General features: G+C 49.9%; 1 protein-coding gene across 13 annotated transcripts in view; it reads right to left on the bottom strand.

Annotated features, from left to right (window-relative positions):
• Positions 1–14139, bottom strand: part of DGLUCY (D-glutamate cyclase) — a 74029-nt gene that overhangs the window by 41082 nt on the left and 18808 nt on the right. For 9 of the 13 annotated variants that reach the window (XM_040641534.1, XM_040641531.1, XM_040641530.1 and 6 more), the window contains exons 3-4: positions 3537–3666; positions 3018–3156 (exon numbers count right to left, since the gene is read on the bottom strand). In XM_040641534.1, coding sequence (XP_040497468.1) covers positions 3018–3156; positions 3537–3557 — 160 coding nt within the window. In that variant the 5' untranslated portion in view covers positions 3558–3666. Of the gene's footprint in view, positions 1–3017; positions 3157–3536; positions 3667–4980; positions 5108–14139 lie in introns of all 13 variants that reach the window. The other 4 variants (XM_008698671.2, XM_008698637.2, XM_040641526.1 and 1 more) reach the window with 3 other exon arrangements.

Below are 14139 nucleotides of genomic sequence, written 5' to 3' on the forward strand. Positions count from 1 at the left end.
ATTTGAGTGGCTTCCGGTTGGGGTTATTATAAATGGGGTGCTGCCCTGAGCATATTAATACATGTATTTTGGGGTACGCGTGTTTGGCACAGACCTGGGGCCGTAGGGGAGATGCACGTCCAGCTTTAGTAGCTCTGCTAAGCGGTTTCCGAAGTGGTTCTGTCGCTCTGCACGGTGAGTTCTTGCTTGCTCCCTGTCTCCTCCAACGCTTGGTGCTGCCCGTCCTCTCCGCTCTAGCCACCCCAGCAAGTGCTCAGTGGCGTCCAGTGTGGGTGTAGTTGGCATTGCCCTGAAGCCTAAAGCAGCTGAGTGCCTTTTCGCACGTTTGATGAGCCATTTGGGTATGCTTTATGGGAAAGAGACTGCTCGTGTCTTTTGTCTGGGCAGATTCTTGGCTGAGCAGGCTCCCCGAATCCTTGACTCTCCCTCCAAGCAGACGGCTTCCTGCAGCGATGGAGGAGGACCCCCCTACTTGCATGCCATGACCCCCTCTGGGGGCACGCAGCCCTCCTCTGGGGTAAATAAACCTGTGTTTGAATCCTGATTCTGCCTCTGACCAGCAGTGTGACCCTCAGCCTTGGTACCCCCACGGATGAGATGGCAGTAATGACGCCCACCTCAAGGAGAACCCCGTGAGTTCATTCCTGTGTGTCAATTACTCAGCACACAGGCATACAGGCAGCAGGGGCTGGAGTTACATTCATTCAACGGAATCTTGTGTAGACATTTAAATTATGGTACAGGAGAATCTTTAATGATATGAAAAGATGTTTGTAACATACGGTTAAAGAAACAATACCAGATTACAAAACAGTATGTTTGGCATATTCTCCTTTTAATAAATTGATGAGAGAAAGAACTAGAAGGAAAACATCTCCATGTTAATCATGGTTATCTCCAGTGACAAGACTGGGTGATTTTTTATGTTCTCTTTTATGCTTTTTGTCAATATTCTCAAATTTATGTAATAAATAGGGATCATTCTGTAACTGGAGAAAAAACAAACAAGAAAAGTTATGTGGTTTTTTTTTAAAGGATTATTTTCTTTAAAAAGACCATCCCAACGAAAAACGTAATTAGGCTGTTTTGGAGAAATAATCTTGGTGACAATTCTAAATGCTCAGTTTGCTGTATCAATATGTGGACATCTCTTTTCCACAATCATACTGTCAGCTAATACTTTCGGAGGGCTTATTCCATGCCAGGCCGTCTGTGCGAAGTGATTTATAGATGTTATCACTTGTATTTTATACACGAGGAGAACAAGGCTCAAAGGGATGAAGTAACTTTGCACAGCTGGTACGTGGCACACCCAGGATTTAAGCCTGAGATGGGGGGACCCCCGAGTCCCTCTTGGGTCACCATGGGGCTGCAGGCACTGGGCCTTCCTAGGATGGGCCCACCATTCTCTCCGGCACCTTCCTCCTCGGGGATGGTAGAATGAAGCAGCTGCAACCATCCTCAGGGAAAGTTCGAGGACCAGCTTCTGCTCTAACGGCCTGGAACTCATGACCTCAAACCCTCAGTGCCTGCCAACGCGGCAGACTTTCAAAACGAGGGCAGACTGCACACTCCCAGTCCCCGAAAGCCCAAGGAAGCTGACTGCATGTCTCGAGCAAGCCCAGCGTGTCTCCAAAAATAATCTGGAGTGAGCTGGAAGGGAATTCAGCCAGCCTAGAAGCCTGGCTTTCCTATGCTGCCCCTTTCCCACCTCCAGAGCCTGTTGTGAGAGCAAATTGGGTTTTTAATACCACAAATCAGAGAGGTATTATGTACACAAAGCTTCTTTGTTTCCTTTTAAATGAAATGTTCGGAGGGCATTGTGTTCTGGGTTCATTCATCTCCACTGCTGCTCGGAGAGTCCCCCGAGTTGTCCCCAGTAATAACAGGACACCAAGAGAGGGCTCTGTGGCAGTGGCTTTTTGGAGGGGGTGGTGGACGCATGAGGGGAGGGTCTAAAGTGATTGCTGCATCCCCTGGGTCTCTCGAGCTCTATCTAAGGTCATGATGGCTTTTCCTTTGTCAAGAGAAATGAAGTGAGTCTTCAGAGTCCTTTTACTTCAACGCAAGGTTTTCCTTTTTTTTTCTTCACTTTATGTCCCTTTAATGTTCCTAATCTGATGTAAGGGCCTGGAAGACATAGTCCCACACTGGAGGGTTCCAGCCATTCTGCAAAATGAGCGTCTTTCCTCATGGCACATTCCATGACAGTGGCCAACTTGGATGGACCGTCTTAGCCACATGAGCTCAATTATTCCTCCCAACAGCTCCTTAGGGAGGATTGTATTGTTACTTCCAGTTTCCAGGTGAGCTTAGAGAGGTCACACAGCTCACCCACAGCTATGGCCAGTAAGGAGCCAAGCGGGGACTCGCACCCAGGCTCTCCGATGCATTCGGCTCTCTTGGCTCCCTGAAGTCCTAGCGAGCAGTGGGGTTCAGCTGGTGTTCGCTGGTACGTCACGTGTGTGTGTGAGGGGTTGTGGGAGACTATTATGGTTTTCTATAAAGCACATTCCCCCATGTTCACAGCCCAAGAGGCCCCTTCCCTGTTGACGCTGTCCTTCGCCGCATGCCTTGTTTTGACAATGGGACGTTAGGAAATGTGACACAAGCAGGTGTCTGATATGTGCTAATTGGAATCCTGCACTACCTTGTAAAGAAGTTGGGTTACCACTGCTGGGGAGGCTTCACGGCGACAGAGAAGCGTTAGGCCAGCCCCGGCTGCTCCCGATCCTCCCAGTGGACACTCCAGACACGTGAGGAAGGAGCCATCACAGACGGTCCAGCCCCAGCAGGCAGGACAGCACATGAAGCAGAAGACCCACCCTGCTAAGCACAGCCTCCTGCAGAATATGGTTTAAGCTGCTGAGTTTGGAGGTGCTTCGTTGTGCAACAGTAGATAATTCTATGGGCCCAGAAATAGCCACAGAGCCAGACATGTCAATCAACAAAGAAAACCGTCCTGCTGTAGCTCTGGAAACCACGCTGCCGGTTTCCCCTCTGGCGGTTCCCATTACCAGAAAAGTCTTCCTCGTCATGAAATTTTGCTGGCACTGGGTTCAGGGGCAACTTTGATGTCTGTTTTCTTTCACAGGACCTTTCAGAGCCTTGCGTGTCCCGCGTCACTCTGGGAAGAGTCTGGGGAGATGGCGCCCCCTGAGGAGACCAAAACAGGGAAACTTTGTCCAAATCAAAGCCAAGTTAAAATGCAGTGTCATCTGGGGGCACCTTTCCCTGGAGGGAAAACCCAGCGGGCCCCATCATCTGGGGCCATTGGCAGTTCTCCCCGTGTGGGGTGACCGAGCAGAACTGTTGGTGCTGAGCCGTCCAATAAGGTTTTCTCACCTGAGTCTTCTGACCTACGTGCCAGAGCTCCTTCTGCGAAATTAAGTAGTGACCAGAAGTAATACCCTCCTGCCCTTACTTCCTGTTTCCCAAGCAGAAGCTGGAAACCTCAGGAATTCCTGGGCCCTGCACAGCTGGTATTTCCAGGGATTTTTTTCTTCCTTTTTTTTAAAACATCTGGCACCACTTACCCCCAGCCATGCCGGACACATGCCTGATGTTGGGTTTCCTTTGTAGAATCAAGCTCCTAATGGCAGGGGGAAGGCAGGCCTTCAGGCGGACTGTGAAGGTTATCATGCCGTCCTTGAAAGGGGCCAGACTCTGGGTGAAGGAAAGAAGGGGGACGAAATGAGAGGCACAGCTTCCCCCAAGGTGGCAGATTCGGCATCGGGTACCTATCACCTCCCCTCTCACCCTTGCTGGTCCTGCCCCGAGTGGGCGTCGTTTGGAGCAAATTCTCCCCACCCACATTTCCACTGCCTTCATGTCTCAGTTGCTCGCTTGCTTTCTTCTTTTCTTTTTTTAAAAAAGATTTTATTTATTCATTTTGAGAGAGAGAGAGAGGAAGGGCAGAGGAAGAGGGAGAGGGAGAGAATCTCAAGTGGACCCCCGCGCCCCCTCTCCCCCGCCGCCAAAGGTGCAGTCAATGCGGGGCTCAATCCCACGACCCTGATATGAGCTGAGCTGAATCCTAGAGCTAGATGAGCCACCCAGGTGCCCCTCCTGTCTTAGTTTCTAACGAGAAATTCCTAAACCTTCAAGACCTTTGCTCAAGCCCCTCACCTGGCCTGGAATGTCCTCTATCCCTCCCTCTCCTCAGAACTGGTTGGAATCTTCCCCCTCCAGGCAGCAGCCCCCGGGGCCCACACTGGCTGCTGCTGGGCCTCTGTGCCCCCAGACTGTTCTTTGAGCCACTGACTTTGGCCTGGTGTTATACTTGACTCTGAATCCCCCCTTTCTCTTTCCCGGGGAGACCCCAAGTACTCGGAGAGCAGGGCCACCTCCTGGGCCTGTCCCAGGGCAGACAACGGCATGCCACGTGTAATCACAAATGAAACAAGAGGCCAGATTTTCTGTCTACGTGTGACTCCTGTTATTTAGAATTGGGTGCCCAGAAGGAATGGATTTTATGTTTTCTGCTTTATATCCCCTGCCCCACCCCCCTACGACTCTAGGTACAGTGCCTTACAGAGATTTTTGGTGAATGAATAAAATACTGTAGATTTTGAAATATAGAGGTGGTGTCAAAGTTCCAGGAAATTACACTCAGGAAGGAATCCTGTGTGTTGACTCCCTGTGAAAATTAATGAGGCAATCTTTCGTTTCAGTTTATAGTTTAGTTTAGAATGGGGTTGGGAGGCCAGCAGGGGGCGCTCGCGCCCCCACCCTACCTCTGGGCAGACCCCACAGAAGATCTACACCTTGCAAGTCCGATACTGTTTAGCTTCTGTTTTACTGCCCTAGCAGGAGGAAGAGCAACCGCCCGGTCAGTGACAGTCACCGCTCAGCCAATGAGGAGCCACTACCCTTCTACCCCGAGTGGGCGCCAATGGACTTTTTGTTTCTGTAACAGCCCTTCCAACCTCCCCCTTTTCTCTGGAAAAGAGCTCCCTCTCATTTGTTCCCCGGACTCGCCTCTGGACTTGTGGGTGGTTTGGCCAGAGCTTGCTCGTCTTGAACTGCAATTCTCTGCTATCTCCGAATAAACCCATTTTGGCCGGTAAAATAGAAAGAGGTTTCGACATGTCAGCAGAATCTAGGGCTAGGTAGATGAAGAAAGGGAAAAAATGACAGAGATGAGAAGTATAGCATAGAGAATATGGTCAATAATATTGCAATCCTTTCGTGTGGTGGACAGACGGTGACTGTCACTATCACGGGGAGCACTGAGTAATGCATACCCGTTATTGAGTCCGTATTTGTACACCTGAAACTAATATAACATTGTATGTCACCTATACTTCAATTATAAAAAAATCTAGGGCTAGACAGTCACATCGTGTCAACCTCCAAGGCACAGCCCAGGTCTCCTTCATCTCAATATGCCGTGCGCCCAGCACCGTGCCTGATGCAAAAGTGGGAGTTCGGTGTTTGTTGAATGACTAGCTGACTGCAGAATGGTTAAAAGCAGGAATCCAGGGCAGTGTCCACAGTGAAAGTTCTAGACAAGCAAGATTTTTCCTTAAAGATTTTATTTATTTATTTGAGAGAGACAGAGAGAGTGGGTGTGAGACAGAGAGAGAGACAAGCCAGGGGTAGGGGCAGAGGGACAGGGAGAAGCAGACTCCCTGCTGAGCAGGGAGCCTGATGTGGGGATCGATCCTGATCCCAGGACTCCAGCATCATGACCTGAGCTGAAGGCAGATGCTTAACGGCCTGAGCCACCCAGGGTCCCTTCCACGGCTCTTTCTGTCTAGAGAAGGACCCAATGAGATTCCAAACCACCGATTTGTGTGTTTTTAATTTCATAGACAGAAAGCCGTGCAAACCCCACAGCTATTTTAATGAAGAATTTGAGATTGTATGAAATCTCTAACAAACAAAAGAGAAGAAATAATTGCCCTGGAAGGGGTAGAGATGTATTTTAAACCGACGGTGAGTGCTTTAATAGCCACAGAACAAAGTGCTTCGGGGACACAGGAGAGGACAGTTGGTCCCACAGGGCTGAGGGGGGTGTGTGCCTGGAGGGTCAGGTGAGGAGGGTTGAAGATACTCAGTATTAAAGCAGCTGCTTTGGCAGGTCAAGCCTGAGCTTGCCTGCCGGACGGAGAGAGCCCTCTGGGACGTGGCAGGCCTGACCTCTCGGCCAAGCATGCGACGCACCAGCTGACGTCCTGATGTCTGTAGTGCCCCAGGGTTGCAGCAGAAGGCTTAGCATCTCAGCCAGGCACTCAACAAAGGTCAAAGAGAGAACCATTCCATAATCAGGTGGGGACGGTGGCCAGACCCCTCTGATAATGGCCTTCACTTCATAGCTGTGGGACAGAATGGATTTTACCCCAAACCTACCGAAATGAGAGAGCCCAGGGGCACCTGGTAGCCCTTGCTCCTCATTGTTATTACTCACTAAGACAGCAGGTGGACGTGGGGTGCTGTTTTGCAAATAAACTGTAGCCCAAACACCAAAACCTGAGGGTGATTGCCTGTCGTTTCTTTTATTTATTTATTGTTTTAATATAAATTTAAGTGGATCTAGCTCATTCCTGTAATAATGTTGCTTCCCTGGCCTGGAGACAAACGAGTGTAGCTGGCACTCCTGCCCTGTGAAATGCACCCTGGGAGTGGGAGTGTGCCAGACACATGAATATCACCCACTGCGCATGTCGGGAGGGAAAGAGGGCTGAGAACCCCTACCTTACAGAATCGTCCCCTCGAAGCGGGGGTCAAACAGCATGAAGTACATGCTCACTGGCTTCCGCCAAAGAAGTGCTTTCAATACACGACCAGAGAATATGCCCAATCATGTAATAAATGATAGCAGTCACCACCCACCATATATGAGAACCCACAGTGGGCCAGGCACCGTGCCAGACCCTCTCCCCTCGCTGGTTTACAACCATTGGTTCCTCACCACTGCCCCACAAAGAAGACATTGTTAACCCCATTATGGACAAGAAATGGGTCTTGGGGAGATCAAAGAAGCTCCCTAAAATCCCATAACTAGTAAATGGTAGAGCGCAACCCCAAGAACAAACTCTAAGTTCATGCTTATTTGGCGGATATTTACCTTTCTATGTCTATGTCTTTATGTACCATCCATCCATCCATCTATCCATCCATCCATCCATCCACCTATCCATCCATCCCGCCATCCATCCTCTGGTGTTAATAGGAATCACATCCTGGGGCGCCTGGGTGGCACAGTTGGTTAAACATCCGACTCTTGGTTTCTGCTCAGGTCGTGATCTCAGGGTCCTGAGATTGAGCCCCATGTCAGGCTCCGCGCTCAGCGCAGTCTGCTTCAGATTCTCTTTCCCTCTCCATTTGCCCCTCCCACTCACGTTCTTCCTCTCTCTAAAATAATAAATAAATCTAAAAAAAAAGGAATCACATCCTCAGTAGGTGTAGCAGGGACCTTCCCTTCTACCCACACAAGGTGATTCCAGAGCCAGAGTCTCTTGAAATTGTGGGAGGGACTCAATGAGCTGACACATGTGAGATTCTTAGAACAGTTCTTGGCCGGGTCCACACTTAGTGCCCTGGAAGCCCTGGCTGTTTGTCACTCCGCACCCAGCATGCCACACGGACTGCGGGGCATAAGACAGCCACAGCCCACGCTCACGGGGGTCTACCATCCCCGGAGACAGACACGAAGCACATAATCATGGCTGTATCTGGCTTCTGTAGCTGTAACACCATGTGCTGAGCACTCCCAAGCCACATGGACTGGGAGTGGGGGAGGAAAAGAGGCTGGGTCCACCAGGTAGAGCAGGGGTCAGACTAGCGGACGGGTGGGGAGGGGGCTCTCCAGGCCAGGGGACAGCATGAGCCAAAGCAGGGAGGCCTGTGAAGGTAACCGGCTTCCTGTGCCGCTGGGATATTTGAGATAAGGGAGGAGGTTGGGGAACATGGGTTGGGAGGGCAAGAAGAAGCCAGCTCCTGAGCGCTCCAAAGAGTGAGGGGGAAGTCATGGTGTTCGCAGCAGATTCGCGGTAGAGGGACTCGATAAGACTTGCCTTTTACGAAGAAGGCTCTGGGCGCAGGTAGGGGACCGGACCTTGGGGCAGGCAAAGTAGGAGTCTGGCAGAGGAGAGGGGAGACCTGCTGAAAGATGAGCGTACAGAAAGTCTCACTCCTAGACAAGAACCTTGAAGGAGAGCAGGTGCCTTAACCCTTCATTTGCTGGGCTGGACCAGCCAGTGCTCACCACCCTTCCGGGCAGCCGCAGCAGTTGCTCTGCCGAAATGTGGCTACGAGGGGCGCCTGGGTGGCTCAGTCAGTTAAGCATCTGCCTTTGGCTCAGGTCATGATCCCAGGGTCCTGGAATCGAGTCCTGTGTCAGGCTCCTTGCTCCACAGAGAGTCTGCTTTTCCCCCCGCTGTTCCCCCTGCTTGTGCTCTCTCTCTCCCTCTCTCTCTCTCAAATAAATAGATAAATCTTAAAAAAAAAAAAAAGAAATGAGGATAAGAGATCACACACACACACATAAGGGGGAAGGCTTTCTGTTTCCCTTCAGTTCTTCCAGGGAAGGACTTCCGATCTGCTTTATTCTTTGCTGTATCTTGGAAAACACCCAATAAATGTCCACTGTTGGGGGAGACAGGCAGAGCAAGTGACATGCACAAAGGCAACCGTGATGAGAGAGCCAGGGAGGCAGGAGAGAAACCATACAGCTCAGAAGCCCAGGGAAGCCAGCATTACAAGGAGGAATTTGTGGTCATGGAGGTCAAGGAGGATAAAACCCAACAAGTATCCATTGGCTTTTGAAACTCACACCCTTTCTCCCTGACGGCCATGATGAAGTCATCATGGTTCTGTCGGTTAACAAGCACGGGGAGTACCCACGCCAGAAGCAGGATTGTGCTTAGCACCTGACCCTGAAGGGTACCAAAAAAATATAGTAGGAGACCCAGTCCATTTCCTTGATGTTCGTAGTCCGGCCAGGAAGATCTCACTTATTCACAAGCATAAGCAAATTCATAGTAATACAAAACTCCATTTCTGGTTTCTGTCGAGGTCCCCTGGATCCCTTGCGCAGAGTCCCACAACTTGAAAATGGAAGCACAGAATAAGTAGGTGTACAGACCTTGTCTTCACTCATTAATTTTTGTGGTGGGAGTTGCTCAACGTTTGCCAAGAGAGTGGCTGGTGACAGCCTAAATACAACGGCACATTTGCAAACTAGATGTTGCCCTAAGGAAGGAGCCATCCTAACTGTCCAAATATCTAATAAATTTCTTTCATTATAATAACAGAGACAAAAAATTAGAGGAAATGCTGGCAGTCCTGTTTAGTATTGTTTATCTAATAGGTCAGATACACACGCTCCTGATAAGCAGGAGATTGTTAACGAAACACGTACTTTTAACCAAAGCCAATGGTGCTCCTTTTACTTCCCTGTCCTAAACAATTCAGTCCTAAAGTCATTAGGTAGAACTGAGGGAGGTAGGAGTCCATGGTGGGGGAAGGAGGACAGGAACCATGGTGGCCCAAAGCAGGGCACTGGAGCTCAAGTGATGAGGAGGACATCCCTGGGGAGGGTGGCCTGGCCTGTGATGTCACGGCCTGATCAGGGCAAGGAGGGATGCTTCCTAGGGTCAGAGAACGGCAGCCTGGCATGTAGCATCATAGGGTAAGTAGTGTACCCACGTGTGTGTGTACATATATACTCCTTATCTCTGCCTGGGATATCGAAGGACCTCCCCATAAAATACCTATCCATTACAAAGAGGAAGAGACTAGTTTTATAGTGGAGAAACCTGGGAGACACCACCTTAATCATGTGATTAAAGTATAGGAGCAAACCAAAATGGCGGACCCTTTGGTAGGGTACAAGGAGAAGAAGGCAGTGTCACTGCTATGATATTCCCGCCACAAGGGACGTTCTACAATATCTGTGATCTTTAAAAGTGTCTAGGTCGTGAAAGTCAAGGAGACACTGAGAGGCTATACTTTTAGACTGAAGGAGACTAAACAGACACACCTAAATCCAAGAGGGATTCTGAACTGGATGCTCTTGTGATAAAAGACACGACTGCAATAATTGGTGCATCTTGTTTCCTGCTTTTGGTGGCTGTGTTGTGATTGGAGGGGATGTGTCTTTGTTTGCAGGAAAAACACAGGAAAGTATTGGAAGATGATGGAGTATTGGACAACTTATTCCCAAGAAGTTCAAGAAAAAAAAGAGGTGGTTTTTTTTTGTACCACCGTTGCAATATTTCTGTCACTTTGTGATTGTTTGAAAACTTAAAAATGATGAGAAACACATACTGAAAAACTAAATTGTAATAAACAAAATAGGGCATATACCTACAATGGAATATTATTTAGCCTTTAAAAGGAGGGAAATTCTAACAGATGCTATGACACGGATGAAGCTTAAAGACATTACAATAAGTGGGGTACCCGGGTGGTGTAGCTGACTGAGCGTCCGACTTGGTTTCTGCTCAGGTCGTGATCTCGGGGTCATGGGATCGAGCCCCGCATCGGGCTCCACGCTCAGTGCTGAGTCTGCTTGGGATTATCTCTCCCTCTCCCTCTGCCCCTCCCGCTCGTGCTCTCTCATTCTCTCTCAAATAAACAAATCTTGAGGGGGAAAAAAGGCATTATGGTAAGTAAAACAAGCCCATCACAAGGGACAGATACTGTACGATGCTGCTTATAAGAGGTACCTGGAGTAGTCAAATTCATAGCGACAGAAAGTAGAAGGGTGGTTGCCACGGGCTGGGATGGGAGCAACGGGGAGCTAGTGTCTAGCAGGAACAGATTGTAAGTTTGGGGTGATGAAAAGTTCTGGAGGTGGGGGTGGTGATAGTTGTACTTATAATAGACATATTCAATGCCACTGAACTGTACACTTAGGACTGGTTAAGAGGGTTAATTTTATGTTCTATCAGCTTTACCACAACATAAAATTTAAATTAAAAAGAGAAAACCGTGACTGTTAGGGTGCATCACATTAAATCTTTAGTTTTAGATTGTTGCTGTGAAAAGTGACACTGGCATCGGTGTGTGTCCTGAATTCAATACCAAATATTCTCCAGCTCGGGGTTCCTGTTCCACCTCCATGAAAAGGAGCTTATCTTGCAAAAGGAAAATTTTTGCATCTATGCTTCACATGGCCAAACATTCACTTTACGGCTCTGTGGAAATTTAGGAAAAACTCTCTGCCAGACGTGGCTGTGAATGTCCATTCTTAGAGAGTTATAGAATATTTGAGAGCTCATTCTTCAAAGTAAATCTGCTTTTGGTTACTTAGCTAAATAAAGCAATCCAGCCTAGTGGCAAAACTCCAAGGTATGACATGGCTATGGGCAAACAGGACAAACCCTTCTGTTTCATCATTTGCTTGGCCTATAAAACTAGAGCACGCGTGTGTGCGTATTTAATACAGAGGTTCTGGAATGGTGTGTCAGAGCAAATTCCCGGAGCCACGAAACACGACACAGGAGTCCAGATGGGGGTTAAGTATATGATGTTACTAACAGTAAATGCTGTCATGGAGTTCCATGGGTGAGTCCCGGGGAACCAAACGGTTGCTTTAACGTCTAGCTACCCTTCCACTGCACAGCTCAACGAATGGCATGACCTACAAGCCTACTTCAGGGTCACAGTGCACACCGCTCTCCCCTTGGAGGGGCTGGAAGCTCCAGGTACTTCCACTGCTGGGAAATGCCTTGCCTAGTGGTAATACTTGGGCACGACATAGAAGATACGGCGAACCAAACCGAAAAGCACTTTGGCTCTTTGGGCCATGGTCCCTTTGTGTCAAATGCCAGACATGCCAGGATAGACATTTCTTCCCTCCCTCCCTCCCTCCCTCCCTCCCTCCCTCCTTTCTTTCTTTCTTTCTTTCTTTCTTTCTTTCTTTCTTTCTTTCTTTCTTGATTTTATTTATTTGAGAGAGCGAGTGAGTGTACGAGCATGAACACAAGCAGGAGGAGAGGCAGAAGGAGAGAGAGGGAGAAGCAGACTCCCGGCTGAGCAGGGAGCCCCATGCGGGACTCGATCCCACGCCCCTGGGATCATGACCTGAGCCAAAGGCAGATGCTTAACCAACTGAGCCACCCAGACGCCCCAGGACAGACATTCCAGGTCTGTGGTTGTCACAATTTGTATCTACTATTAGGCAATAATTTATGAGTTGATGGTGGTATTGATTATTAACTTTTTAAAAATTCCTTTGTTGGAGTGTGTGTGTGTGTTTCGTTCAGAGTGATATTGACTCTTAGTTGGTCAGTTCTTGGTCTCAGAACCATACATTGGTCCAGAATTACACTTGCCCTACCCTGGAGGAAGCATGCCACCTGAGAGCATAATTGTATGGCAACAAATACATATAGTAACAGAGCGTCAGTCCAGAAGAAGATATAATGGGGCAGATAAAATAACATAAGCCCTTTAGACTTAATCCTCTTATACCAGGCCTCGTATAATTCAGGTTTAAAGGGCATAAGTAGCTGTGGGTCACATTTCAGAAGACACCGTAATTGGTCTAAACCCAAGTAAAAATGAGCTAAGCTTGGACCTGTTTCATGTACAGACATCTATGGACAGCTGTGCAGAGACGGCTGTGTGAACGCTCCCGGATGGCCTGGGCAGTTGTTTCCAAGGGTCTTACAGTCCCATTAAGGCTGCGTCCAGAAATAGCCGAGGCTGGGCCTCCGTCCCAACTGCCGGAGCTTTCACAAACTGAAAACCACGCTCTCAGACCTGATGATGCCCCCGTTCTGTGTTCTGGTGGAGATTCTCTGAGATTTCCTTTTATGAGTATTCCCGACCACCAGCCTTCGGGACCCAGAGCCTGCACTACAAGCTCCTTGTCACCCATTGCGTGACACCATGTTTCATGCCGGTTCCTCATGTGGGCAGGACGGGGACAGTGCAGGGGACCGTGTGCTCCCAATGGCAGGGCAGTGGTTCAGAGGCCGCGGTTTGCCTCGATGCTCGTGGTGCTGGGCAAAGGCTGAGCCCCCGAAGGGAGTTCCGTGGGAGGCCCCAGAGAGAAGGGCCCCCACGGGTGCCCTCGGAGGGACACCAGCAGAGACCTCAGATGGTCACAGGGAGAAAGTTAGGAGACTCCAGGGGCCAGCCTCCCGTGGCACCTTGTCCCCTGACGGAGCAGTTGGCAGGTGTGACGGGGCCCCTCGGGGGTCCTGTCGTGCCGCTGAAGCCCGGGCTCAGCCCAGCGCTCGGTGCATTTCCATGGGAACGGCTCGGCAGCCCCACACTAGGCGGGGTGCCCCGTCTATTTCTATGGCACCTATCACCATGGCACCTACTTGCTCTGAAAAACACAGGCTAAAAACAGAGCCTGAAGGAAAGGGGGGCAATCCGCCTCTCCGCGGTGGCCTTCCCCCGCAGCTGTTGTTACACCTTGTGAGGGCTCCCTCGGACCTTTCGCCTTCCTGGTTCCCTGCTTTTGTTGGAGGTGGCTTTAGAAAATAAAAGGCTTACTCTCAGCATCCGCCTCGTCTTGGGGGTGAGGTGGCCAAGGCTCCCGGGAGTTGGCACTGTACCTGTCGCAGGTGTAAAATTCCCAGGCACAGGGAGCCCCTCTGACGTGGATCCTCCCAGGGCTTGTTGTTGGGGGGGGCTCCTGGGAGGTGTCTGGGGAAGTGGGGGAAAGTGGGGAGGAGGGGAAAGGGATGGTGACATCAGCGTACACAGATGACCCTTGAAAGGACCCGTGTTTATTCCAACAAAGTGGATCACGAGCTTCTCTGGGAGCACGTGAGATCCTCTCTTCACAGGGAGATCCACGAGGCCAAATGGCTTCCCTCCAGGATTTCCCTAAGTTACAGGCCACCCTTTCCAGCACCGCCCTTCATCCAGGCTCTGGAGTCGGGCAGAGCATGACTTTGAATCCTGACTTGGTCACTTGCAAGCCCTGTGACATCCGTGGGCCACGTCTGAGCGGTGGGCTCCCCTATGACATCGGGATGAGAAGACACACGGCCCTTCCTGTGACCTCAGCCTTCACGGTTGTTCCTTGGTTTGCCCAGCTATAGAATGGGGGCAGTAGCCAGGCTCGAAAGAGCTTCACGACTGTGGGAGAGACACTCTACGTAAAGCACTGAGCAGAGAACGCAGAGCTGCTCAAGTGGAAGCTGGGGGGGTGGGTTGGTGGTGACA

Source organism: Ursus maritimus, unplaced genomic scaffold, assembly GCF_017311325.1.
Source record: "Ursus maritimus isolate PB19 unplaced genomic scaffold, ASM1731132v1 scaffold_25, whole genome shotgun sequence".
NCBI lineage: Eukaryota > Metazoa > Chordata > Mammalia > Carnivora > Ursidae > Ursus > Ursus maritimus.